Raw genomic sequence first — 24799 nt, forward strand, 5'->3', positions numbered from 1 at the left:
CTCGTGCATCTGCAGTTGGGCTCAGAGCTGGCAGCACCCATATACCCACAGAGCACTTATCCTCTCCTGCCAAGCGGGCAGCACGCGGCAGCGCACATCTGACGGTGTCACGGTGAGCACATCTGCATGCCCACCTCCTCCTGGCCAAGCAGACGGGCTGCAAGCCACAGCCAGGACATGAGGGAGAGGGTCAGAGCCACCAGACCTGGACTGAGCACACGGCAGCTCGATCCCAGGCAGGGGGATCGATCCCAGGCAGCACCCCGCTGGAATTGGGAAGCTCAGGTCTGCACTGTGCTGCGGTCAGTGCATGCGGAGGGAAAGAGGTGTGCCATGCCCCTGCCCTGCAGCACCCGGTCACCTGGTGTCGATGGGAAGGACACAGAGCGGAGCACCTGCAGCACACTCCTAGTGCAGCAGCCAGCCCAGGCGCCTCGCTCCTGCCGAGGGTTAAGATGCTAGAAAAAACCACAAGTCTGAAACAGTTTAACACAGGACAAAAAAGGCACATTTTAATATGTACAGCAATGCATTCGGGCTATAAATTTACCCAACACAACTGGAAAAAAAAAATTAAAAATAATAAAAAAAAAAATCCAAACTATGCTTTTATACTTATTCCATAGTATCAGCCTCATTCCTAGCCACCTACCTTTCTCTGCATCTCTTGAATGCTGCTATATACACACACAAACAAACAATTACGTCATGAATGTTCATTTAGGCTCCCAAGTTCAAGTAATAAAGTTCAAACTTGCATAGCATCTTATGCCACTCAGCCATAAACAGTTAGCATTGCATATTAGCTGGAGCAGCCTTTTCTCTTTCAATTCAGCCAGTTTTGGCTGGCCACCATTTATCTTTTTATGGTTAATCCTTGAGTCAGAATGTTTCCTAAGTCACCAGCCCTGAGGGATGCCACAGACTTCGAAATGAACCTCTCAAGATCCTTTTTAAAAACCAGAAATTCCGAGTGTCGTCAAGAACAGTTTTAAAAATGTAATACTGTTTATTTTGCTTCAAAAACATTTCAGCATTCTAAACATACAAAAAAAAAAAAAAAAACCAAAAAAACAAAACCAAAAAAACAAAAAAAAAACCCAGAACGTTGCAAATTCGTTTTTAAGTACAGAGTGTTTTTGAACTTGAGTTTGCTGCACCGGCTCTTCACTGAGTTTGACGATGAAGAGATGTCTACAGTTTCAGTTTAAAAACTACCGCACTTAACTAAAAAAATCCGTACACTTCTCATGCCAGCTGAACCCCCTTCCACAACTAAGAATGGCAGCAGAATGCTATTTCACTATATACAGAAAGACAACTTGAAGCTAAATGGACGCCCACTGTAGTGTAAATAGATCTACCCTCACAGTGCATGCTTCGGGCCATGGCACCCCGGGGAACGTACGGCCTCTCCAGTAATCACTGCTCCTCTAAGGCATCATAACTCTAAGCATGTACCACAAGAATCTGTCTAGTTTTTACAAACTATAGATATGTACAGTTTATAACCCAGGATTTTCTAGCCAATAACCATATAGTAACACCACCTTACAAATTAAAAAAATGCTTGAAACATTTTTAAATGCTTTGTTACACCAACAGCAAAGTGCACAGAGTTAGGAGAACACTAGAGGGCCTTTTCATTTTAAAAATGTTTGGAAATATGTACAACTTTGATACAGTTTCAGGGTGTTAATTACACCCATGGCCACTTCATGTAAACCAGTTACAATTTCTAGAGCACTTTTAGAAACTACAACGCGATCGGAATCCAAATTATTTCTTTTTTTCTTTTAATTAAGCCTAATAAGGGCAAAAGGCGCCATCTCAAATGAGAGGTGCCGCGTTTACGGTGTTTCCCCTACTCTATGGTATTCACATGGAGACAAGTATAGTACAGTTTTATTCGTCATCATCATCTTCATCCTCCTCTTCTTCATCCTCCTCCTCCTCTTCGTCTTCTTCCTCTACCTTTTTCCGAGCAGCTTTGGTTGCCGCTCCCTTTGCGCCATCAAACTTTCCTTTAGACTTGTAGTCTGCAACATCCTGCAAAGTCAAGGGGACGTCTTAATTTGCTCTAAGTGCCAAACACCCAACGTTTACACAGCGGTGCAGGTTAGAGGACGGGACTGTCTTCCTGCAGCCACAGCCCCAGTGGGCAGGCAACCCTGAGCCCCACGCTCATCATTAATTATCTGAGGGTGAGGGAAGCCAATCTCTTGTCACTTCCCTGCTAGCATGACATAGCTCCCCTAACAGCACAGCAACCTCTCCGCTGCAGCTACAGGTGTGCTTTGCCTGGGGATATTCCTCCCTGCCTGCCTTTACCCGACTGGAACCCGAGCTACATCCAAAGTGAGAGCTGGGCCCCGCAGCACAACGAGAGCGCCTAACTGCCAACAGCTGTGGGCAGCACAGCCCCACTGCTCAGCCCCATCTGTCACAAAGAGGCACCAGCAAAGGAGCCCGTAAGGAGAGACGCGTTCCAACGGCCTTACCTTCTCGTACTTCTCCTTCAGCTTAGCGGCCTTATTGTTATAAGGCTGCTTTTCACCATCGCTGAGGTTGTTCCACATCTCACCAAGCTTCTTTGCTACGTCCCCAATGGATATACCAGGGTTTGTGGACTTGATCTTGGGGCGGAACTCTGAGCAGAACAGGAAGAAGCCAGACCTGGGGAGAAGCACCAGAGGACAGGGGTCAGCACAGCAGCACACCCCAGCAGCAGCCCTGCAGCACAACATCCTCACCTACACCTACGAGTGGACAACAAGTTGCTTTTTTAACTATTACTTTTTTGTAGTACGTATTTTGGTTTTACTGTGGGCCAAACATGCAGCCTTAGACCTTATTTTGTTTCTACTATGCTCTTTCTATCTGTAATTCCACCTTCGATGTACAAGTCTCACTGCAGCCCTGCTGTCCACATCCTTCACCACCGTGATTTTAAGGGTATGAGTATCGACAGCTCCGCCAGCACTCCATATGCTCAGGGTTACAGGCAGCCCAGAATCCCACAAAACACCTATTTACACCACTACTACTACTTCAACACCCACAGTATGTCCCACTGAACTCTTTTATCACAAGCAACAGGCAAGTTGTAAGGGCTGCAAGATGAAGCACGGTAACACCTTGTGCTACCTCAGGTACTTACGGTGGTCGCTTTGGGGCGTTGGGGTCCTTCTTCTTCTTGCCACCCTTAGCTGGGCCGTAGTCCTTCATTTCTCTATCATATCGTACCTTATCGGCCTTTGCCATTTCATCAAATTTAGCCTTCTCCTTGCTTGACATAGTCTAGAAAAACACACAAAAACCACAAGACACCGAGCCACGTGACCACCCAATGTTCAATAGCTGGCAAACTTTGAGTACACAAGCCAACACATGCCAGCTCCACAGGGCCATTTCAGAATGTGTTTGTTTTCTAATGGACCACTGTGGGGACCAAGGTCCTGGCCAGGGCAGTGGCCACAGCCAGCACTGTACAAGGGAGGCGGCCAGGTTGGCACAAGAGATCACAGCTCTTACAGGGGACAACAGCAGAACATAGGGCAGGGACACAGCATGCGGACCAGAGCAGCAGTAGCAGCATCCCCCTCTGCACTCAGATTGGCACAAGCAACACAAGTGGATAACAGGACAAGTCATCACTTCCAATTAAGTACCTTCCACCTCTCCGAGCACTTCTTAGAGAACTCTGCAAAGTTGACGGGAACCTCTGGGTTCTTCTTCTTGTGCTCCTCACGGCACGTCTGCACAAAGAAGGCATAGGCAGACATCTTGCCCTTGGGCTTCTTCGGGTCACCTTTAGCCATCCTGACTCTGTGAGGCAGAAAGGAGAATGGAACGTGTGAGCTTCAGAACACTCCAGTGTGTGTACAACATGCACCTGTTTGTACATCAGCACCCCCAGAAGCAACCTGCCCTCACTCACACCTCTCTTCCCACAACACCCCTGGCTCTGCAATTATTCTTCCTTGGGCTGCAGACCTGAGCCAAGTGGAACCCATCATGAGTGAAGTTTTACATTGATATGTTTACATTAAGCCAAAGGATGGGAGCTGGGCCATTAGGCTCACAATACTGCTGCCCATAAAGCACTACACGGGAACCAGTAGGAGGTGTTTGAGTTGGTCCCCACAGCAAGACTTGAGCCACATGTTCGGCACCAGCTCTGCCTCACCCCCAAGCTGGGGGCAGCTCCCAAAGTGGAAGGGCACACGGATCCCACCCCACAGGAGTGGGATCTAAGCCCTAAGCCCTGCAGACAGCGTGGTACGGGTGGGTGCAGGCAGGTGAGCGTGCCTCAGCCAGCACAATGCTGGGCGCAAGGGGCAAACTTTGGGACCGACGTCCCCCACCCTGTCTGCTTTTCCCTCGGGGAATAAACACATTCCCACAGCCACGCTCCCTGTTCACGGCTTTCCAGCGCTCTGAAAACCCGGTGTTTATCGGTGCGACACGGCGAGGTGCCGCCACGGGGCTGGAGGGCCCGGCCCGCTGCTGCCGCCGCTCGGGGCCGGCGGGGCGAGGCGAGGCGAGGCGCGGGACGGGCCGCGGCCTGGCCGCCAAGTTGGGGGCGCGCAGGCCCGGCCTCCTCCCGCCATCTTCTGCCCCCGCCGCCAAGGTCACCGGCGGCGGCCGCGGGCACCCGCGGCGGGGCCGGGCCGGCGGCACGGCGGGCGGGCGGAGGGGGCAGCGGCGGCGACGGACACCGATAATTCATCTTCCATTTTGTGCGCCGCCTCCCGATGAAAGAAACTGCCCCTGAAATGCGGCGGGGCGCCGGGCGGGGGGCGCGGGGCGGCGGTCGGGGGCGGCGGAGCGGCGGCACGGCCCGCGGCGGCGGCGGGGCTGGGCTCGGAGCGGGGAGCGGGAGCGTCGGCCGCGCCGCTCTCCCGGTCCGGCCCCGCTCGCTAAGATGGCTTCTGCCGGCGCGGCGCGGCGCGCTAACAAAGCCGCGCTCCCCCTCCGCCGCGCTCTGCCCCCGCGCCCGCCGCCCCCGGCCTCGGCCCCGCCGAAACGCCGCCCCCGGCGGGAAGGGGCTCCGGGGCGGCCCCACGGGCGCGGGGGCGGCGGGGCCGGGGCGCGGAGCGGGCCGGAGGCGGCCCCCCCCCCCCAGGCTGCTTAGCGCAATGCTCTGTAACAAAGGCTCCCGTGCAGCCATTATAGCCGCGGCTCCGCTCCTCCGCGCCGCGAGAAAAAAGTGCCGCGGGGCTCCGGGCGGCCCCCGATGGCCCGACCGAGAGCGCGGGGCCACGGGGGGGGACGGCCCGGGCCGAAAGCGAAGGGTTCGGGCTCTCGACGGGGCACGGGGGGGGGCAGCGTTCCCCCGCCGCGACCCCCTCCCGCCGCCGCACGTCTTTCTTCCCCGCGCCGCGCTCCGGCGCCAGCCATGTTATGCGCGGCGGGCACGGCCGGGCGGCCAACGAGAGCGCGGCCACACGAGCGGCCCGGGCCGGACCGGGGAGCGGCGGCGCGGGCGGGCGGAAAGGATCGGGGCGCGGGAGGCGGCGGCCACGGTCCCGGCGTGGGGCCGGACGCGGCGCGGCTCCCTGTCACCGCCGGAGCGACAGCCATGTTAATGCGAAGCCACACGGCGACGCGCCGAGCGCCTGCAACTTTCCCCCGCCGCTCCTCGCCGCGCCGCTCCCAGCCGGGGCACACACACGGCGTTACACGGCCGGGGCCGAGCGGCGGCATCGGGCGGCGGGAGGAGCCCGGCCCGGGCGGGACGGGGCGGCGGTCCCACGGCGGGCAGCGGCAACACGGAACCAGCGGGTGGGCGCGGGGCGACCCGGGGCGAGGGGGAGGGGGGGGGTCCCGGCTGGGCAGCGCGGGGAACGGGGACGGGGCGGCCGCCGCGCCCCGCTCCGCCCGCAGCACCGCGCCGCGCCTTATGTATCCCGGCCCCGCCGCGACCCGCGCGAGGGGAGAAAGTTTTGGGGAATTCTTTTTTAATAAGGAAAAAAAAAAAAATAAAAAGACGGAAGAAAAAAAAAAAAAAAAGCGGAAAAAAAAAAAAAACGGGAAAAAAAAAAAAAAAAGGCTCGGTAGAAGGAGAGGAGCGGGCCGGCAGCGCGGGGCAGCGCGGGGCGCGGAGCACAGCGGGCAGCCGCCCCCCGAAAAGTTGCGTTGGGGCCGCACGTACCTGTATTGTTCGCGGCAGTGTGCGGGAGCGGAGCGCAGGGCACGGCGCGGGCTCGGCGCGGCTCAGCCTCGCGTTGGCTGCCTACGAGAGCGGCCTGATTGGCTGCGGGGCTCCGGCGTTTAAAACAACCTCCTCGGCCGCCGATTGGAGCCCCGCGTCATGAATATTAAGCGCGGCCGCCCGGCGGTTGGCGGGCGCGGGTGAGGTCAGGCGTTCAAAACCGGCGCCCGCCGGGGAACGGGGAGCGCGGCCCGACCCGCACCCCGATATATAGAGCTACAGCCACGTGGCTGCCACGGCCCCGCCACACGGGTGACCCCCGTTAGGATGGGGCACAGCTCGGAACCGCCGGCCCCATGTGCAGAGTTCGGTTCTGGCAGGTAGTACAGCGGGTGAGCCCCGTCCCGCTGCTGACAGCATCATTGCTGCGGTACACGCGGCTCCGCATCACACAGCCGGGCTGGCACCGCACGGGCCAACAGAGCACCCAGAACCATAAAGAACCTCAACACACACCACGCCAGCGCACGGAATCCCGCTGCCTTCAAGGATGGAAGCTTCCTCCGCCGGTCTGCTACTGTGGCCGGCTCGGAGAACCGAGCTGTTGATCCAGGGCTGGGGTGGAAGGCACGTACAGATAACCAGAAGGAGCGGTTGCCCTCTTTAAGGCACAGATAGTGACAAGGAGCCTCGCCAGGCAGCGGGTTCTCCTTGAGCCCTCGTGTGTCTCACAGCACACAGCTGCAGGTTGACACTATCACATCAGCCTCCTGAGTGCTGACCCTCTGAGAAGGCACAGAGTTTCACAGAGAATTTAGCCAAAGTCCTGCTCCTTCTCAGCCCAAACCCAGTTATCGTCTGCACTCTGAAGCTGCCAAGGTCTACAGTGACCTTCCATGCTGCCCTGGGTCCTGCAGAGTGCCCTGCAGAACCAGCCCAGCTCTTCTCTCGCCCTAGTTCCACGTTCTCAAACCAAAAGCTCAAAACAAGGGGCTCATTCATAAACATTAATGAGCCTACCTGAGGGACTTTATTCTGTAGCATCATCATAAAATAACACAAGCAACACTACTGCGGGATGATCTCTTTGTAGCTGACAACATCCCTCTCACCTATTTTTAGGGATACTTTAAAGCATTTCAAACTAGTTGAATAATTAAGGCTTTATTATTTTTTTCTTTAGCTCTGGAGTTGTATGGTTTTTTGCTCTGGAGCACCTTCTTCCTCGAGTTATGACCGGCCTACAGAGCACGCCAGGCTGGAGCAGCCCTGCTCATCACCTCCTGAGCATCCCTCCCATTTCTCATAAGCCAAGAGAAACAGCCCCTGAGATGCTTGTTCTAAGAAGGTCAGGAAAATTCTGACAGCTGGTCAAGGGGCAAAGGAGACACTGGTAGCTGGGGGACAGCCGGGTGGAAGGCTTTTGTCCCAGCACTCACAGCACGGTTTTGAAAGCACTGGAGAACTGAGTAATAAACAGGTGAACATAACACCCCAGGAAACACATCGACTCACCCCAGAGCCGCCACTGCCAAAACAAATACTCCCCCAGTGCCCTCTGCACCATGCACTGCATCTGGCCCAGCATCTGAGCACCTTCCTGCGGTGCACCAAGAAAGCAGCACAGAAAATTAGCTGAGCAAACTTAGTGTTTTTCCACAACACCTTCCAGGCCACGTGATCCCGCTTCCTTCTGCAGCCTGGCTCTGGCACCTGAGCCCTGAGAGCCAACACAGCTCACTAACTTCACAAAAGCAGAGCCCCACGCTTCACCTTTCTTTCTCAGATGATTTTTCTGCTGGTTTAGTGAACCAAACCAACGTAACGGGGAGTTGGGCGAGTCTCAGAGTCAAGGCAGCAAGGCTGCAGCTGTGTACAACCAGGACCAGACAGCAGTGGTCTGGATGGCAGCTCATCCAAGGACCAGCTCTACTCTCCTGCCCAAATGCATCTTAATGAAACACCCATGTCTTAGTAACTGGGATGAGGAAAGGGAGGGAGCCATTCCTTGTCTCCCAAGAAGTATGGGTTTGGCAGGTGTTAGGGTTCTCCATTTTCTTTTGTTAAATGCAAACTATCATGTCCTTATGCTATAGTAAACATGAGAAACAATTCAAAACCAGAAGAGACATCGGGATGCCTGGCTCTTGAAAGGCTTGCAATGATGCCAGGATGCAAAGAGAGCTCAAAGCACAGCCTTGTACCCACCCTTCAGAAAGGGTGACCTGAACCCCACAGTCGCTACAGGGAGGCTTTATTCTGCAAAGATATGCCACATTTTCAAGCAACTCTAAGCCATACTCTGCATTCCACAGCAAGACCCAGGTCAGGAAGTATCTAGAACATAAGGACTGCAACATAAAATTGAAGGTGAGGTCCCATAGCAAGCAGACAGCGTCAAACACTTGCCGAGAAGACTGACTGCAAAGTCTTGTCCCAGCTGGCACTGCCAAATACTGAAGGCTTCCTTTCCCTGTAGGTCGTGTTGGTGCTTTCCAGGAAACAGCAGAGCTGCAAATTGTTGAGGCCAAGTCAATACCTGCCAACATGGAATGACATCTCAGCTAGAGATGATTAGAACAGGGAGGCTGCTGTGAAAGAGTCTGGGAGCTACTGAGGACTCCTTCAACAAATCAATGGGTTATACAGCTACAGCAAAGCCATCCACAGTTACAAATGAAATTCTTTCTTCTGTTCCCCAGAACTGCCTGAGGTCCAGGTTAAGTTCACCTGCTTTCAGCCAACAGCCAGATTGTCTGAACACCAGCCACAGCTTGGTGGGGACGGGCATCTCAGCTCTGTCTGTCCTGTTCTAGTCGTGTCAGGACGCTGACAAAGTACGGCCCACCATGCACATAAGCCCCTCAGAAATCAGAAATGTTGAAAGGGTATTTGTGGAAGTGCTCGTATGACGGGTGGAATATGGAAGCTGCATCTTCACCAGCACCAGCTCCACGGTTCAGCCAGCCATCCTTACAATGCACCTCAATCCCTTCTCATCAGTGAATCCACAAACATCTCAGAGGGATCTCATGGGACAACAACTGAATATGAAAGATTATTCCCCAAGACTTTCAGTGACCTTCTCTCAAGGCAGAACGTTTGCCCAACACTGATTTCCACTTGACCTCTGGCTAGCTATGCCATGCTTTGCTCAGCACTTGGGATGATTTCAGCCCAACAGAAGGTTTGAACTGGTGCCGTGTCTTTGTTGGATTCATCCAACAGAGGTCAGAGTGCTGCTTGTGTTGGCCACCTTCATCACAGGTAGCATCACCCGTAACACCAACAAGGTGCAGTGGGTCACAGGAACAAGACAAGTACACACACTGCTGCTCACAGGGTGAAGCTCATGAATACACTCTGATAAACATTCAGTCCTATCAAGCGTGTAGCTCCGTTCCTGTGACATGTTTATTCAAGAAACCTGGGTATCCAACATCAGCATGCTGAAGACGTGCCCAGGGCTCCTGTAGAAACACCAGTGGGAACTGCTCACCTCCATTGGGGGGTTACAGATGCTGGCAAATGGTCCTTCCCATTGGCCCTGCCCCAGGCTTGAAGGTTCACAGTCAGTGTCACCCCAGCTCTGCAAAACACTACTGGTGTGAATGCTGCAGTCTTAGTGTATTGCAACGTGCTCCTCATAGCGGCACATCAAAACCACCCTGCTCTTAGCTCTTCCCACTGAGGTTGGGAAGCTGCAGTTTTCGCGGTGTAATTACAACCATTTGGCACTTCCACTTCTGTCTGGATCGCATCTTTTCATAACCCTTACCCACTGGCAAAGTCCTCTAGTGAAGACTTGACCTGAAAGGAAAGGCTGATATACACACATCCGCAGGGTGCTGCCAGTAATTAGAAATGAAGGGGGGGTTGGAAATCCCTCCTAGGAACCTAACAAAGCCAGGAAACCTTTTTAAGCAAAACCAGCCTATCAGAGTGACAGAGCTGACATTTAAGGTTGGATGGACAATAGCAGCAAGAAAAGTGCTAAATGACCTGTTCGACTCAACAGCATATTCATTAGGCTAGTTAGGGAGCTGTTTGAAAAGCCTTCGGTCTGGACCTAGCTTCTCCTGTCTCTGACCTTCCGTGTTAACATGCAGTAGAGATGAAGAGGTCAGTTAACCATTCTCTAACTGGCATAGCTGAAAGCTGTTGGCAGAGATTTTAGTTATAAGAATGTATTTGTTTATGACATCAGCAGTTTGACTGTAGTAAAAATGAGCAGCCATCCCCTCCTATCCACGTGGAACTTCCACACGTGGGTTTTCTTATGCCTATAGTCTCTAGGGTTGAATTCCAAGTCCTGTAACTATTGTAAAATATTTGTGATTGCTCGCTGGGATCTCAGTGAATGAGAATATTTCCCCTCTAACCTATTAAAAATAAAGAGTTATCTTAAATACGTGCTGAAAATAGAAAATAAAATTAGCAATAGTGTTTAAGGAGCTTGCCAGCACCTAAGTTCAGAGAGACAGAGGTTAATCTGACCCACTTCAACTCTGAGAAACCTAGTGCTCCAACAATTAAAATATTAGACCAGATGAACAGATGACCCTCCAACCCCAACCCCCCGGTGGGGCAGCGCAGCCTGTTATCCTGCATAGCCACATCCCATTAAGCTGACACCTCTGCAGGAGTAGGATACATTCCCAGTCGCACACACAAAATTAATTATTGTCAAACTCACTTCATGGGGACTGAGGTGAGAAACACAAGTTAGAATAACTGACAGTTGTATTAGGCAGCAGTTCAAAACCTCCTTGCAGCACAAATGCTGGTAAGACAAACACAAAAGGCTACCTTTGCAGGTGGGTTCTCTTCGCTTCTCATCACATTGTTCCTTCTCTTGGCTTTCTCTTCTTCTTTCTCTCCCTTCTTCCCTTCTCTTTTTGCTTCCCTTCACACCTCAGACCTGGCTCTTTCCCAGCACAAGCTGCCAGGCAGCGCAGGGGGTGGCAGCAGGCACCTTGCCCCTGCACACCTGCTCTGGGAGATTGGCTGCCGCAGCACAGCACCTCCCACACTACCAGATTCCTGGAAATTGCATGTCCCCTCATGCTGCCTCCTTACACTCCTTGTGCCTCTCTGCTCCCTTACCTAACACATCCCTCCCCCCCACGACAAGATTTGCTCAGTAGTCTCCTCCCATGCTTGGCTACCACGGGACCACATGTTTCCACGTATCTCTATTTTAAAGAGGTTCTACCCCAGTGAGCAAACTCTTAACTCCTCCAGCTTCATAAGGGGGTTTTCTGCTTCCACATAACACCGCAACAGAAAGTTAAAGGTAATGGAGGGGAGAGAAGGAGGGAAAAAAAGAACAAACAAAATAAGCACCCACCTACCTAGCCCACCAAAGCCAAACACTACATTAAGAAGCCAGGACAACTGGAGATGGGACAACTAGAAACATTTCCCATCTCTGATGCTGTTGGTGGTGGTTTCAGAACATCTCATAGCTGCTTCTAAAACCCCCAGCCCACACCCGCTCCCCCAAGCAACACCTGGACACAGGAGTGCAGCCTTCTTTCCTTGGCCATCTCACCACTGCCCACATGTCAAATAAGGACTAGGCCATTACACGGAATGCAGACCACCATCCACCAAAACCACCAGTATCCAAACTGAGGGACTGTCCCACAAGAGGCAGGCCCCCTCCAAAGGAAGCTCTGAGTCTGGCCGTAGCCTATTGCTGGTGTGTAACTCAGCTAGAGGCACACTGCCTGTGTGCCAGTGACTGCTGAGGTCAGGAGCTCCTCATGAACTCCTTGGTCAGGGAGAATGAGGAGGGAGCTGTGTCCCTCAGAGCTGCAGGCTGAAGTAGACACAACAGGAGGCTGCAGTGTGACAGCAGCCCATGGGAAATACACTGCCCACACTGCAGAGCTTTAAGGCAGGTTAAAAACGTAATTGTCAGAAAGAACAGACAGTGCTGGTCCTGCAAAGGGGGAGAGTAAAGCGCTTTTGTTGACCTGTGACCAGCACAACACTGCTCTATGAGACCAGCTGGGAAGCTACAAAACGAGCGCACTACCCATAGGCACTTACCCACATGAAATGCAAGGAAAAAATGCAAGCAAATTAATATTTACGGCTCAGGAGAATGCATAATTGGCTGTAAAAAGAACCTGCCACAGTAGTACTGCACAGGATGGTTCTTGGATCCTCTTCAAAGGGCTTGGTGTGCCTTCAGGTAAGCAGAAAGACAAGCGCTGGCTTAGGAAACTCCTCCGTATTCCTTAAGCTTTTATTCTTCCTTCCCTTTCTCCCCCATATCCTTTTTGTCCCCTATTTCCACTCCCACCTTGCTCCCCCCTTATAAATCTATTCAGATAATATCGCATCCTTTTTGGTATCAGTTTGGTGCTATCATTTCACCATAGCAACAGGCAGAAAAGAGCAGCTCCAACAACTGGAAGCCGCTGGGCGGTTCAGGTAGGCCTCCTGTGGCAGCAGACTTGAGTGACTGCACTTCTGAAGGACTATCAGTTGCCTAACTCTAGATTTAATAATGCTACAAGATAATACACACAGTTAACTAAATGCCACCAATTAACCTATCAAGAAGGCAGGAATATTTTCAGTAACCACACTTTGTGTGCAGCTACACTATAATCAAGGTGAGGTATGACAGCCTCCAGCAGATGCACCAAGCTACCTTTCCAGTAGCTGCCTCAAGTCCTGGAGACTGACACGGACCACAGATCCCATTGGAATACCCTGGTAAATCTCTTCATGTGTGCTGACACGGGCCAGACTGACACAGCACCCAAATGCCAAGGCTGAGTGGAAGACCACAGCTCCAGGATGCTCCCAAGCAGCGCCCAGCAATGAACTCAGGTCTGAGCTGAGACACCAGAGTTCCCATTTCTGTCAAGTACTCCTGAATTATTCTTCTTGCTTTACATTTGTTGAACTCCTGTTTTGTTAACATATTTAACTCCCGTTTTGCATAGGAACATAGAAGCATCACAAAGAGCAAACAAACTTTCACTGTAACTGCTTGTTAAAGTGATATGGTTTGGGTGTGCACACTCCTTACAGAGACACAAATACATCTGTGTACGTACACTATGAACCATCATCAAGAAAAGTAAGCTTCCTCCCCGCATTTGCAACTATTTCAACTTTCTTTCAGGTTTATTAAGCCATTTCAGGTTTAAAAGACGTTTCCTATTGATACCAAGGGTTCATATTGTATATCCATCATCAAAGACTCCACTGAAGTCAATTAACAAATTTTTTTCTATTACTTCTCTTATCAAGATGAAGGCATTTGATAAAATCCTTCCAAAGCGTCTCAGCTTTGTTCTGTTCCCCAACTCAAAAGTAGATGCCTTTCCAAGAAAAAATAGCTTCAATCATAAAAGGAAGACAAAATGCTGAAGAGATTAAAAGAAAAAATGATATCAAAAAGCTCCCAAACTTCCTTCCCCGTATCATTAGAGGCGGCACACTTTCAGGACAGCAGCATCTCAGCATATGTGGCATTTAAAAATACCCAAACAGTTTAGACCACGTCACAATCCTGAGCTCCAGCTACAAAAGCCCAATTTAATGGAATTCCATAGGTAAAACATCCTATTTTCCTTGAGGAGAAGGGGAAAAAATGAAGAGAGGAGGTTATCTGGAAACGCTAAAGTTGTGTGGTCTTGCTGTGAAAATGGTACCTGTGCTCTCTAGTTCACCTTGCACTTTTTTCCCCTGCTTTTCCATCAGCTCATTTGTTTTCCATGTGGCTGCTTGTATAGATACAATTGTCTGCAGTTATCATACGTTGAATATTATTGTTATGCGCTCAGATATACTCCCAGCATGAAAATTATTTGAAAATGGGCGTAATGAGGGGAAAAACACAAACATCATCTGAGGAACTCGTACGGTAGAGCGTTCAAGAGCTTGCTTTCAGATTTGCCTTCCCTGCCAAGAAAAGGCATTGTAGTGACAGCCGAGAGGCGTGTGTTATAACAGGAAAATGATACGGGATGCAAAAATCAGAATCTCAATCACAGGTGACAATCAAGGCGGCTCAGAAGCATATATACAGCACTGCTCTTTTCTCCATATCTCCCACCAAAAGTTGCAAGTGCTTTATCCTTCCTAAGGGGACGCGGCAGCCAGAGCCCTCCCAGCACTGGGCAGCACATCAAGCAGAGCACTGGCCCCCAGGCAGCAGCCGGCTTGAGGGCCATGAACCCAACACAGGTTACTGTACCTGTGTTTTCAGCCCCCAAAGGATGGGCTCAGGGCTGACACCTATGCCCAGCTGAAGGCTCAGATGATGCCTGGTGATTTCAGGATCAAGTCAGTGCAGGTCAGACAAATCAGGTAAGACCCTCATACACAGACAGTTATTTCTGAATGACAGGTTACACACCTCAGCTTCCTCTGCTCTCAGCTACTAAGCCTTCCCTATCTGTTGTAGTAATTCCACCAGCAGTGCTTACTACTACTACTACTACTACTTTCCCTCTTAGAATAATCACACCTTACAGTACCTCTTGCAGCCTAATGTTTTACAATGAAACCTGAGCAGGTCTGAATATTCCTAACAGCAGTTCAGCAGCGGCACTCTCACAATTACTGTATAAAAGGTAAGTGTGCTCCTACTAGCTCTCCATTTAAATTTATAGTGATTGGTTCCATACAGTAATATGGTAAATGAGAAAATCTCATAGCCTTCATTTAAGAGGTCTGTAGTAAATAAGAAATGCCGAGGGTTGCACGTTGGCCCCCAGCCTGCCAGCTCGCTGTGCAGCAAGGGATTCAGGCTCCCTTTCCCAGCCAAGCATAAAATGCCGGGTGATATACTGCTCTGCGAGCACAACTGCAGCGACAGCAAGAGCAACTCACACTGCTGGTCCTAAGGAAGGCTTCTGAGCAAGCCCAGGCTGGTATGGCTGAGACAGAAATCACACATGCTCCCCAGCAGCCTGTGTTCCCTGCAATGCCCCCACATCTTTTCAGGGCTTGGCACTGCGCTGTTTCCCAGGCACGAGGCTGCGTGGAGTCGAATCCCTGATTAATTTGGCGCACAGCGCTGTTACCGTATTGAACAAAGGCTGCCAACTCTGTCAGATGCGGCGAGTATTGTATGAGTTATTTTTTTCACAAGGAGCACAGACCTTGAGAAGGTTTTTAAACTATCTCCAGAGACTAAAGGCCACACTATTATTCCGCACTGAGGCTGCAGTGGAGACAGACCCTTGTTCATGAGATTTTAATTTCAGCAGCCGCATGAGTAACTTCAGAAAATATACCCCGGGTCTGACCCTGACTCTTACTGAAGTCAAAGCCGAGACCGGTGCAAGTTAATGGGAGGAAAGGTGAAATTCTGCTATACGGAGCAAAATGTCTGGGAGTTATTCAACCCTATTCAGCTGAAAAGTTTGTCACTCCTGGGTGAAAACAGTGGTGGTGCCTCCTCCTTCATGCCCCTCCTCACCAACAACACATTGGGCAGAGGGAAAGCCTGCATTGCCTTTACATCACCTACGTGGCCTGGACCCTCCCTTGCCATGAGCCTGCAACATCTGCTTCAGATGGGGAAGGAGAAAGATGGTAGATTCATGGCAGGGGCTGGAAATGGGTGATCTTCACGACCCCTTTTATCCCAAGCAACTCTATGAGCCTGCCGTTCAGTTTTTCCTCATAAACACCCTTTTGCCAAGCCATGAACACACCTCCATCAAGCTCTTCCTCCAGCGGCACTCAGCACCCTCACACTGCTACAGCACCTTCACTGAGATCACAGGGCCGCCACCACCAGTGGGTGCCTCCCACCTGTGCCTACCTGGGCCCTGCTCCCCTCCCTCAGGGATACTTAACAGCAGGTGAACAGACGGTGGGATCAGCCCAAGGGAATTTGGCTTGCTACCATCAATGAAGATGGTCATCCCCCCTGAGCCACCCTGTGCTGTCACACAATGGCACGTGGACCATACTGCCAGACTCTCCCCTCATTTATTTAGATTGCATTGCAGGACATGCATTTGTTTTTACGGGGAGAGAGCCACCACCCAAGGACACACACCAGCCCTTGGCACAGCCAGCCCCGTGGCTGTGGGCTACCTGACAACCACTCTGCTGGTGTATTTTGAGACTCACTCCCCACTCACAGAAATCCCCCCTCCCTACATGAAAAGGCAAAGCAGAAGCAGCCGGCTTGCATCGTTTGAGCTGCACCAGGTTGGAGGATCAAAAGTGAGCCTCATGCAGGAAGGGCTCTGCAGAACTGCACTCATAGATCCATCTGTGGGCGAAGTTGCAGCCCCCTCCCCCTGCTCACAGCCCCTGTACTGACGGTTCGCCACTCTGCCGTATGCTCCCAGGGTGCCTTGCACATCTGCTGAACTAAGGTAAAACCGGACACTGCAGAGAGGTGATTTATATCACCAGGGAACAGCGCTGCTGGAGAGCCCCCTCCCTGCTGCAGGAGCACACACATGCTGTTCTTCACCTTCTCATGTATCCTGCCTTTACAACCACTGTTGGGCTGAGGGAAGCCTGCTGTGAGGATGGCAGCGCTCCCTCTGTTTCCAGCACCCCACAAGCCCGAGGCTGCTCTTCTCAAAGACCCCAGGATGAAGAAGAGCCTAGGCAGCCCCCAGCCCCTGCATGCATTACCCCATGGCCCTGGTGCATGCAACTTTCCTCCTGCAGGATAACGGGATGCTGAGGGCTCCATTCAGCCTGGCTGCCTGGAGAGCTGACACGGTGGGAGAAGGCAGAGAAAGAAGAGGCTTTCCTTTCTCCATTTGTTAGGCAACAGGTCTCGCACGCTTCAGGCAGATCCCAAAGCCTGCCTCTACTCTCACAATCCCTCTCTTCCTCTCCCTGACACTTTCCTGACACATCCTCTTGTGCACTTTGCTTGGCTTTCGAAGTAACACTCCTCTCTGCTTGTTCTCCTTCCCACTCCCTGTCACTGGAATCCCGGTGCTGTCATCACACTCCCATCAGACTTCTCCTTTCAACGGTGCGTTTCCATGCTGTCTCTCCCAACTGTCACATACGCTTCTGGTTCAAACATCTGTTCCTCCCCCTCCCAGGGATGTTGCTCCAAACTGTGCTGCTTTCTGTCTGAATAGCAGGAGAGATGTGTCTGGTTGTACACGTGGCACTATACTACCATTCACGCTCCGGAGTGAAAGCCTTCTCTTTTGTGATTCACTTACAGCAGTCCCAAGGTTACAGGCTCAGCCTCTCCTCATTCAGCCAGGATCAGAGCGAGAAGCACAGGACCAGCATCCTGCAGCCTGGCTGCTCAGGAAACCAGGCAGGGAAGCAAAGGAGGGAGATAACCGCTACCCCCCTCAGAAAGGTCTGCACTACACTTTCCTGCAAGGGGGGGAGCCGATGCCCTGCAAAAACAACTTGACATGGTGATGGTCCAGAGAGTCGACACATTTCACAGCGCCAACAAGGCCGTGGCCTTTTACAGAACAGCACAACAGCCCACAACCTAATAACATCCGTGACCAATGCTCTGCAAGGGCTTGCATCATGCTATGGCTAGGCTGAGGTGCTGAATGCCGATGTGAGAGTTAGCCACTGAGCCCTGTGAGATGTGCTGCACTGCCTGACACACAGGGCAGGCTTGCAAGCATCGTAGGGCTCAAATGGAGCTTGTTTCCAGGTCACAGGCACCACAGTGCATGCACTGCTGGCTCTGCTAGCAGCCCTGATGTGCCCACCCTTGATGACACAATGGGGCAACAAGGAGCACACAGGCAGTCCCTGGCCTCCCTGCTGCTCTGCTCTACACTGGCTGGAAGCAGGACTGTTGTACAGCAGCAGCACCATATCTCAGCAGCACTTTGTCTCAGTTCTTGGACATACAGATAACTAAAATCTAGGCCAGTGCAAAATCCCTCAGTAGAAAACATTCCAGTCCTTGGGCCCTTCAATCACTCTCTAAAGCAGTTTGCATCACGAGGCAGAGACAGCAACTGGAGCAGCCAGGCTTCACCTAGCGAGTTTCTGCTTCTAGGAGGCAAACCTGCGCTGTGCATCCACCATCACAGCAGCAGGGGCTCCTCTGACACTATCCCTGCTGGCTCCTTCTCAGTTGCTAGCATATTCTCCTTAACCAGGCAACTGCACAGGCAAAACCTTTGATCAAGCAGCACAGCTGAACACAAACCATTTGAGATAATGCAGGCAAAGCGCCTCTCGTTATCAGCACAGTCACTGATAGTCCCCCCTTGCAGAGGAAAAAATTGGTCACCTGGACCTTAAGGCACATCCTCAAACCAGGTGTCAGAACTTAAGAGCTGGAGGCTCAGAGGTGTTTTGTTAGCCGTGAAACTGGTGAGTTCTGACAGTAGTTGAAACCGCTGTGAAGAAACTGATAGTTTCTATCCTATTCCCCCTTCATCTGCTTGTAAGTTTCTCAAACACATTCCTATTCAGGGTGAAATGTTCAGTGCTTGGTCTCAGCTCAGAGATGATTTCTTTTATTTCCCCCTGCAGGAACTGTGGGCAAAATACTAAACGCAGTAGATTTGGAGTTTGGGGAGTGTGAGTAATCTGATATTTCCCCCTTGTTTCCTCTGATACCATATGTTCCAATTGGAAATTTTACACTTGCATACTGGTAACTTGTAAAGGGTGGAGATGATGTACTTCAAATGTTCTCACTGAGAGGCTGAAAACAAACCCAGATTTAACAGAGTAATTGGTTCAACACTTTTAAGATGAGTTTGAAATATTCTGATAATGCTTTTCCCTTCCCCGGTGGGGTGGTACTGAAAAGCTGCCCAGCCCATCTTGTTTCCCCCACTCCACCCAAGGTCCTGTCCACAGCCAGGAGCGTGATCACCTCTGGCAGCTCACAGGTAACACATGCTCATTCAGCTAGTAATGTACCCTAATGACTCATGATTGTTACTTAAGTCCCACCCGCAGGCAAGGAAACCCCCACAGCAGCCCAGCAGCACTTTGGGACAGCTGGAGACTCACCTCCCACACCTCCTGGCTGCTGCGACTTCACACCAGCCTCACAGCACATTAATTCTATGCCACTGGGAGGGGGAGAATGATCAAGTCCTGTGCCCTCACCTTCTCAACCACCAGTACTTCTCTGCTCTTCCTCAGACGGTGCTTTATTCCAGTTAAGTTGCCTTGTGCACCCTTAAGCCCCACTCAGCCTTTGCTGCAATTCCTTGCAACAACTCCTGGAAAGGTGTTTTTCCCCCCCTTCCACTCCCCACAACAAATGAGCTTGTCACTTGAAATATACTGCCAATGCGTTCCATGTCCCACAGTGTTTGTGGTTATATTAGAAGTGTTTGTTTATAGCACCATAATTCAGCAATATCTTGATTACAGGAGAGATGGTGTTGTAACTCACTGTGGCTACACAGAACGTTATTTTTTGCCTTACCTTTAATGTAAAATGTTGATTTTTTTTGTCAGTGCATCAAAAGAAAAGAAGGGCAGTTGTTGCTCTAGTAACTAGCTGCCTTGTAAACCAGAAGATGTAAGGAACACAAGGTGTTAATCATTCCAAGGGCTGCTTGTGGTCAGGGACAAAAGCTAGGATGATAAAAGCAAGATCACGGGCAACACCCGAGAAGATGAAGTCAGCAGGGAGAAAGGATCCCTGCACAGCGTTTGCTGTGAGAAAGGATCCCTGCACACGGGAGCAGGCCGAGATGCAGCACCCTCCCTGTCACTTACCTGCCTTGCCAGCGGCGATGCTCCTGGCCCGGCTCCTTCAGGACCGAGTCTGTAGCTCCAGCAGGATGCACGCTGGGAAGCAGTACAGGAGAGTTCCTTCTCCAAAGTCATTTACTTGCTCTGGATGCCCCCTAAGCCCGTCAGTACCTACATTCCCTCCGAAAACGAGGAGTGCAGCCAAAGCATCGTATTTATATGGTATGCCCCTCCCAGGGGCAGGGTTAAGCTAATCGGGAGTCTCTGTCCCTACCTGGTGCGAGAGTCATGCACGGGGCAGTAACATCTGGTGGGAAAGCCTCAGGTCAGCGATCTGGTGCTAAATGTGCCATGGCCAGGAGCAGTGTCCAGACACACAGCCCATGGGCACACGAGGATGGGGACAGGGCCAAGCTCCTGCTCTGACCTGAAGAGCAAAACAAAGCAACACCGGTGTTGGTACCCTCATGGGTTCCAGAGATATGTTACTGACATATCATTAGCTTGTTGGATTTCTCCCCCAGCTGCTGGAGTTTGTTCTTGGCCATAAAACCACATATCACAGTGTGCCATACCACAAAGAGCTCTGAGCCACACCACACAGCCAACGATCCTGTATGGAACCTATCAGTACTTTGTTACGCTGATGATGAAGGCTATGTCTAACTATGCTGTTGTGATATCAAATGAGAGTTTATTTCATCTCTCTTGCTCTCATGGTACAGTTCCCTTGGATAATGCAGCCACCTCATTCCCTCAGCGCTGCCCAGCGTAGACCTCTGCAGCTGACCAGGGCTGGGATTTCTGCCATGCATCCTTTACACTAAGAAAACACTGTCTGAGCTGAGAAACTGTGAGTGCTTCCAAGTGGAGAGTGTCTGGGCAGCGCTTCACATAGCAGAGCCGTGTTTAAACATGGGTCTCAGGGTAAGGCTGAAAAATAAAGATGAATGGGTTGGGTTGGATAATTAGATAATAAAATTGAAGGCTCTGGAGTTCAGCCCAGGAACATAATCCAGCATATGTGGCTGGCCAGTCTGCTCCCATTCCTACTGCTAGCAGCAGTGTCTTAACCTAGCAGGGAGTTTCACCCCCCAAAGAGTCCATAAACAGAAGTGCATATGGATTGCACAGCCCGGGTACAAGCATAAAAAGGGAAGCAGCTGGATTTCTTATCCTGTGCAAGCCAGAGATGTGTGTGCAGGACATTGGTGAGCTTGAATGCTTCAACAGTGCCCGTCATTCCATACAGGCAGAACAGACCCCAGGCCAGGGAACGGGCTGCACAGGATGTTTAGGGGCCGGCAATCTGGCTGATAGCCTGGGAGCTCCGCAGGGCTGAAGGACAGCCCCAGTCACTGCTCAGACCCCACCTGTGCAGGGCTGGCTCAGGCTCAGAGGTGTTTTTGGATAGAGCCAGGGCTAATCCACAGGTGTACCTCATCACACAAGTAAATACTGAAGGTAGCTTTGTACAGGATGGTGTCCAAGGGTGGAAAGGTCACTGCGCTCAATCTGAAATGAAAACTGCTGCTGGCTTTGCTTTCTGAAGAGACTGCTTTCCTACCTTCAGCATTCAGATTGCTGCAGAACTGAAAAGGAAAGTGGAGGCAAATTCTTCTTAACTTGGGAAACCCTTCAAAACTAAAGCAAACCCATCTGAAAGGCAGACTTTGTCAGCTGCCCTATTTTCAGGATTGACTCCTACAGGTCCTTCCTTCTACGATAGCAGTTTTGCCTGAACAATGACTAGAGACTGCAGGATTGAGGCTTTTAATAAAGCAATTGTGTAATTAAAAATAAATGGGTCTCTAGTGTCACTATTTAAAAAAAAAATAAAACTTAGATCAAATAAGGCATTTCTTTCTTTTTGGTTTAGTCTGCTTGGATCATGCAGAGCTTTAATGATGCAGTCACAAATGTTGTATTTAAAAGGCCTCTTAGTTGCTGAGAGGAGCCCCAGGAGAGGGCTATTAACTGGCCAAATTAGGCTATTTATTTTTGTGAGTTTTGCAAGTTTGAAAAAGAGAGGCACATTTTCACTTAGGAGTGTGATATTTCAAATAGGTCACAGGAAACTCTGGCAGGTGGGGAGCAAAGCGGAGCGTCGGTAGGAAAACATTAACCAGAGACATTTTGCAAGTGTAAGCCGACATTTGGGTTCCTAATGGCTTCTGAAGTCCATTCAAAAATCTTTCAAAGGATGTAAAATAGGGGCAAGATATTGCAGCTGTGCAGAAGACATGGCCTAATCCTGAAAGCCTTTAAACTGGCAGAGCTGTAGCTGTGGGTGCTGCCGTGAGAGGATCCAGTGTTGTCAGCAAAGCAGAATGTGTTTGAAGGATGTGGGCTCTACCTGTTGGCTAAGAAACAGCTGGTGCTTGCACAGAACACCAGCCAGCACCGAAATTTTGTCGCACCTTTCCCTCCTCCACTCAGAGAACTGATAACTTTCATTTTAATTAACTTGAAGTCTGCTCAGGAATGATTCAAGTGAAGCTGTTTCACAGGGGACTGGCCTGTCTCCCATTGACTTCAGCAGCTCTGGATGAAGAAATTCGGGAGCTGATGAAACCCACGGGGCAAGAGCTGCCATTTGGGCCTGTCCCTTCTCCAGCAGTGCTGAGGATCTGCCACACAAGCAACAAGCACCATTGCATTTGATTGGAAGGCTTTGAGGCATCATGACCAATATGAGAAATCATACAATAAGACATTAAAAGTGGGGTTCATAGAAAGTAATGTCTAATGGATTCTTCTCAATGAATCATAAATCCCTACCAGCCATACATGTCAGAAAACAACATGAAAGCTGAACAATAGTAAGAATACACCTATTAGAGCAGTCTTTCTCTTCCACGGTTTTTTTCCCTATATTGACCAATTAACTTGGGTATGTTTGAAGCTCCCAGCCCTCATTATTTGTCACATCAGTACTTTGGTCAATGAGCAACAAACCTCTGTCAAACACCTTTGTCAAACACCTTTGTCAAATGACTGTAGCGGGCCGGGCTGTCAGTACCCCATTCTCCTCCTACAGCTGGGTAGATGAGTGCAGCTGTAAACCCTTTGTGTCCAGCACTTCCACAATACCACAGGTTTTTACAGCACAGACAAAACAGCGTTTACCAGATGAGAATGAGGGAGTTGACAGTGGAGATGAGAGCTGAGAGGGAACAGTCTGGGGACACGGGTTTGTTTTTTGCACCCATATAAACGAAAGAGCAGTCATTGTGATATATGGTTTCCATAATGGATTCCACAGGTTTTAGCCCTGGCAGGAGCAGAGGAGGCTGCAGAGACACCTCAGCTCCCCACACCGGTGTGAGGACAGCAGTCATGTTGCCATGAGGTGAGCAGCAGGCCCTGGCCTACATCGCTCACAAGATGGCAGCTCCTGCCCCACCACCACTTCAGAGCGTCCAGCCTGGCACGGGCACCTTCGCCTTCCCTGTCCAAGTGTGAAGATGCTAATTCATGGCTGTGTTGCTGGCAGTGCCCCCCTCAGAAACCTCTCTTTGGCCTGTTTTCTTTTTGTCTCTGTTTCCCCATTCAGCAAAATGCTTCTATCACAACAGCTGCTGATTCATTTTCTGACTTGTTGCCGAGCGTGCCAGACATAACATTCGTTTGCTGCCAAAGTGGTAAAAACAATGACTTGCCAGCTCATTTTTCTTCAGTTGATTATGTTTGGTGGGGGAGGGGAAGGGGGAAAAGCATAATTAAAATTACATAAGGAGAAGAATAAATCCAGTGTGATGCAGAGAGTAGAGTAAGGCTCCATACGGCATGAGAGGGAGAGAGCATCTCTGTGGGTGAGGTGACATTCATCACCCAACAAAGCAAAACAGAGGCATCCCTAGGAAGGGTGAGGGCATCCCTGGACATTTGCTGCTGTTCATGAACCTCGATTTTCTCACTATGTTTTTTTGCTGTTCAGATGATTCCTGAACCAGTAACTTGGATGCGATATGATGTTTTGCAGATAGCTCTGGTAGGGGCAGACAATTATCTTTGATCTTCCCCACCTTTATTCCCCACTCCAGAATGAAGGAGTCACATTCCAGACATCTCTTTGCTTCTTAAAACACCCACTAACAATTTGCCTGGTAGTTAGGCCCTGCATCCACATCCATCCCATGTTTTGGAGGTGCTGGGGACAGTGGTGACCTGACTGAGATTTTGGATTATCTCTTAGAGGGGGGTAGATGTTGGAAACAAAAGAGCCAAGTCTGGACATGATGAACGAAGTCTGACCCTTTAGACTCTTCAGCATCTTTCTCAGTATTTGACAGAGTGTTTTGGACATATGGGAACAAAACTGATCCATATTCTCCGACCTCAGTCATTTGCCATAGGTCATATTTAGAAATGGCTCACCAGGTCACTAACTCTCGTGGCAGACATCCAAGGGACACTTAGATGCCAAGAAAACAATGGCACATGTAGCCTGACCACAGTACTGTTCAACAGGTGCTCAGCAGCAAATTAATTCCCTATCAGACTGGTCCTTCTGCAGCCAAGACGGAGGAAGCAGCACCCTGGCCCAGTTCTGCTAGCTAAAATGGATGGAAAAAACATTTAGCTCGCTTATTTAATTTCTAAAATCCTTCTATTGGGAGCTAGTATAGCTAATATAGCACAGTGAAATGTTTATCACCTACTGGAAGATGGAAGGCTTTTAGCTCCTCTGCCTTCAGAAAATGTCCAAAGTAAGCTGCTGTCCTCCAAATAATTCATTACTATAGTTGTTTCAGCTCTTATTGGGAAGAGGAGAGTGAGTCAATCATGTCGAGGAAATACAGAAGAGTCATGGTAAACTGTAGCAAGGTGAAGATCAGCTATGGAAGGATCATCCAAAGCTGTTATCAAAGCATTGCTATTATCACCATGTCTAATGATAAAAGAGGCTACGTCATTCAGAGCACTAGAGGCTGTTGAAGAGAATTTGAAGAGAGCTGAAGAATAGGCATT

General features: G+C 50.6%; 1 protein-coding gene across 2 annotated transcripts; it reads right to left on the reverse strand.

Annotated features, from left to right (window-relative positions):
- Positions 1-485: 485 nt before the first annotated feature.
- HMGB3 (high mobility group box 3) lies at positions 486-20072 on the reverse strand. Of its 2 annotated transcripts, none has more exons than XM_085546387.1 (5): positions 19850-20072; positions 3672-3828; positions 3161-3300; positions 2502-2676; positions 486-2049 (listed from the first exon to the last, which is right to left on the reverse strand). In XM_085546387.1, the coding sequence occupies exons 2-5, from the start codon at positions 3819-3821 to the stop codon at positions 1906-1908; spliced, it is 609 nt and encodes a 202-aa protein (XP_085402513.1). In that variant the 5' UTR covers positions 3822-3828; positions 19850-20072; the 3' UTR covers positions 486-1905. The 2 variants fall into 2 exon arrangements, with proteins under 2 accessions (XP_085402513.1, XP_015716294.1); XM_015860808.3 differs by lacking the exon at positions 19850-20072 and adding an exon at positions 6158-6253.
- Between the last annotated feature and the right edge of the window lie 4727 nt (positions 20073-24799).

Source organism: Coturnix japonica, chromosome 4 (genome assembly GCF_054131305.1).
Source record: "Coturnix japonica strain WE chromosome 4, WE-NBRP24, whole genome shotgun sequence".
Classification (NCBI taxonomy): Eukaryota; Metazoa; Chordata; class Aves; order Galliformes; family Phasianidae; genus Coturnix; species Coturnix japonica.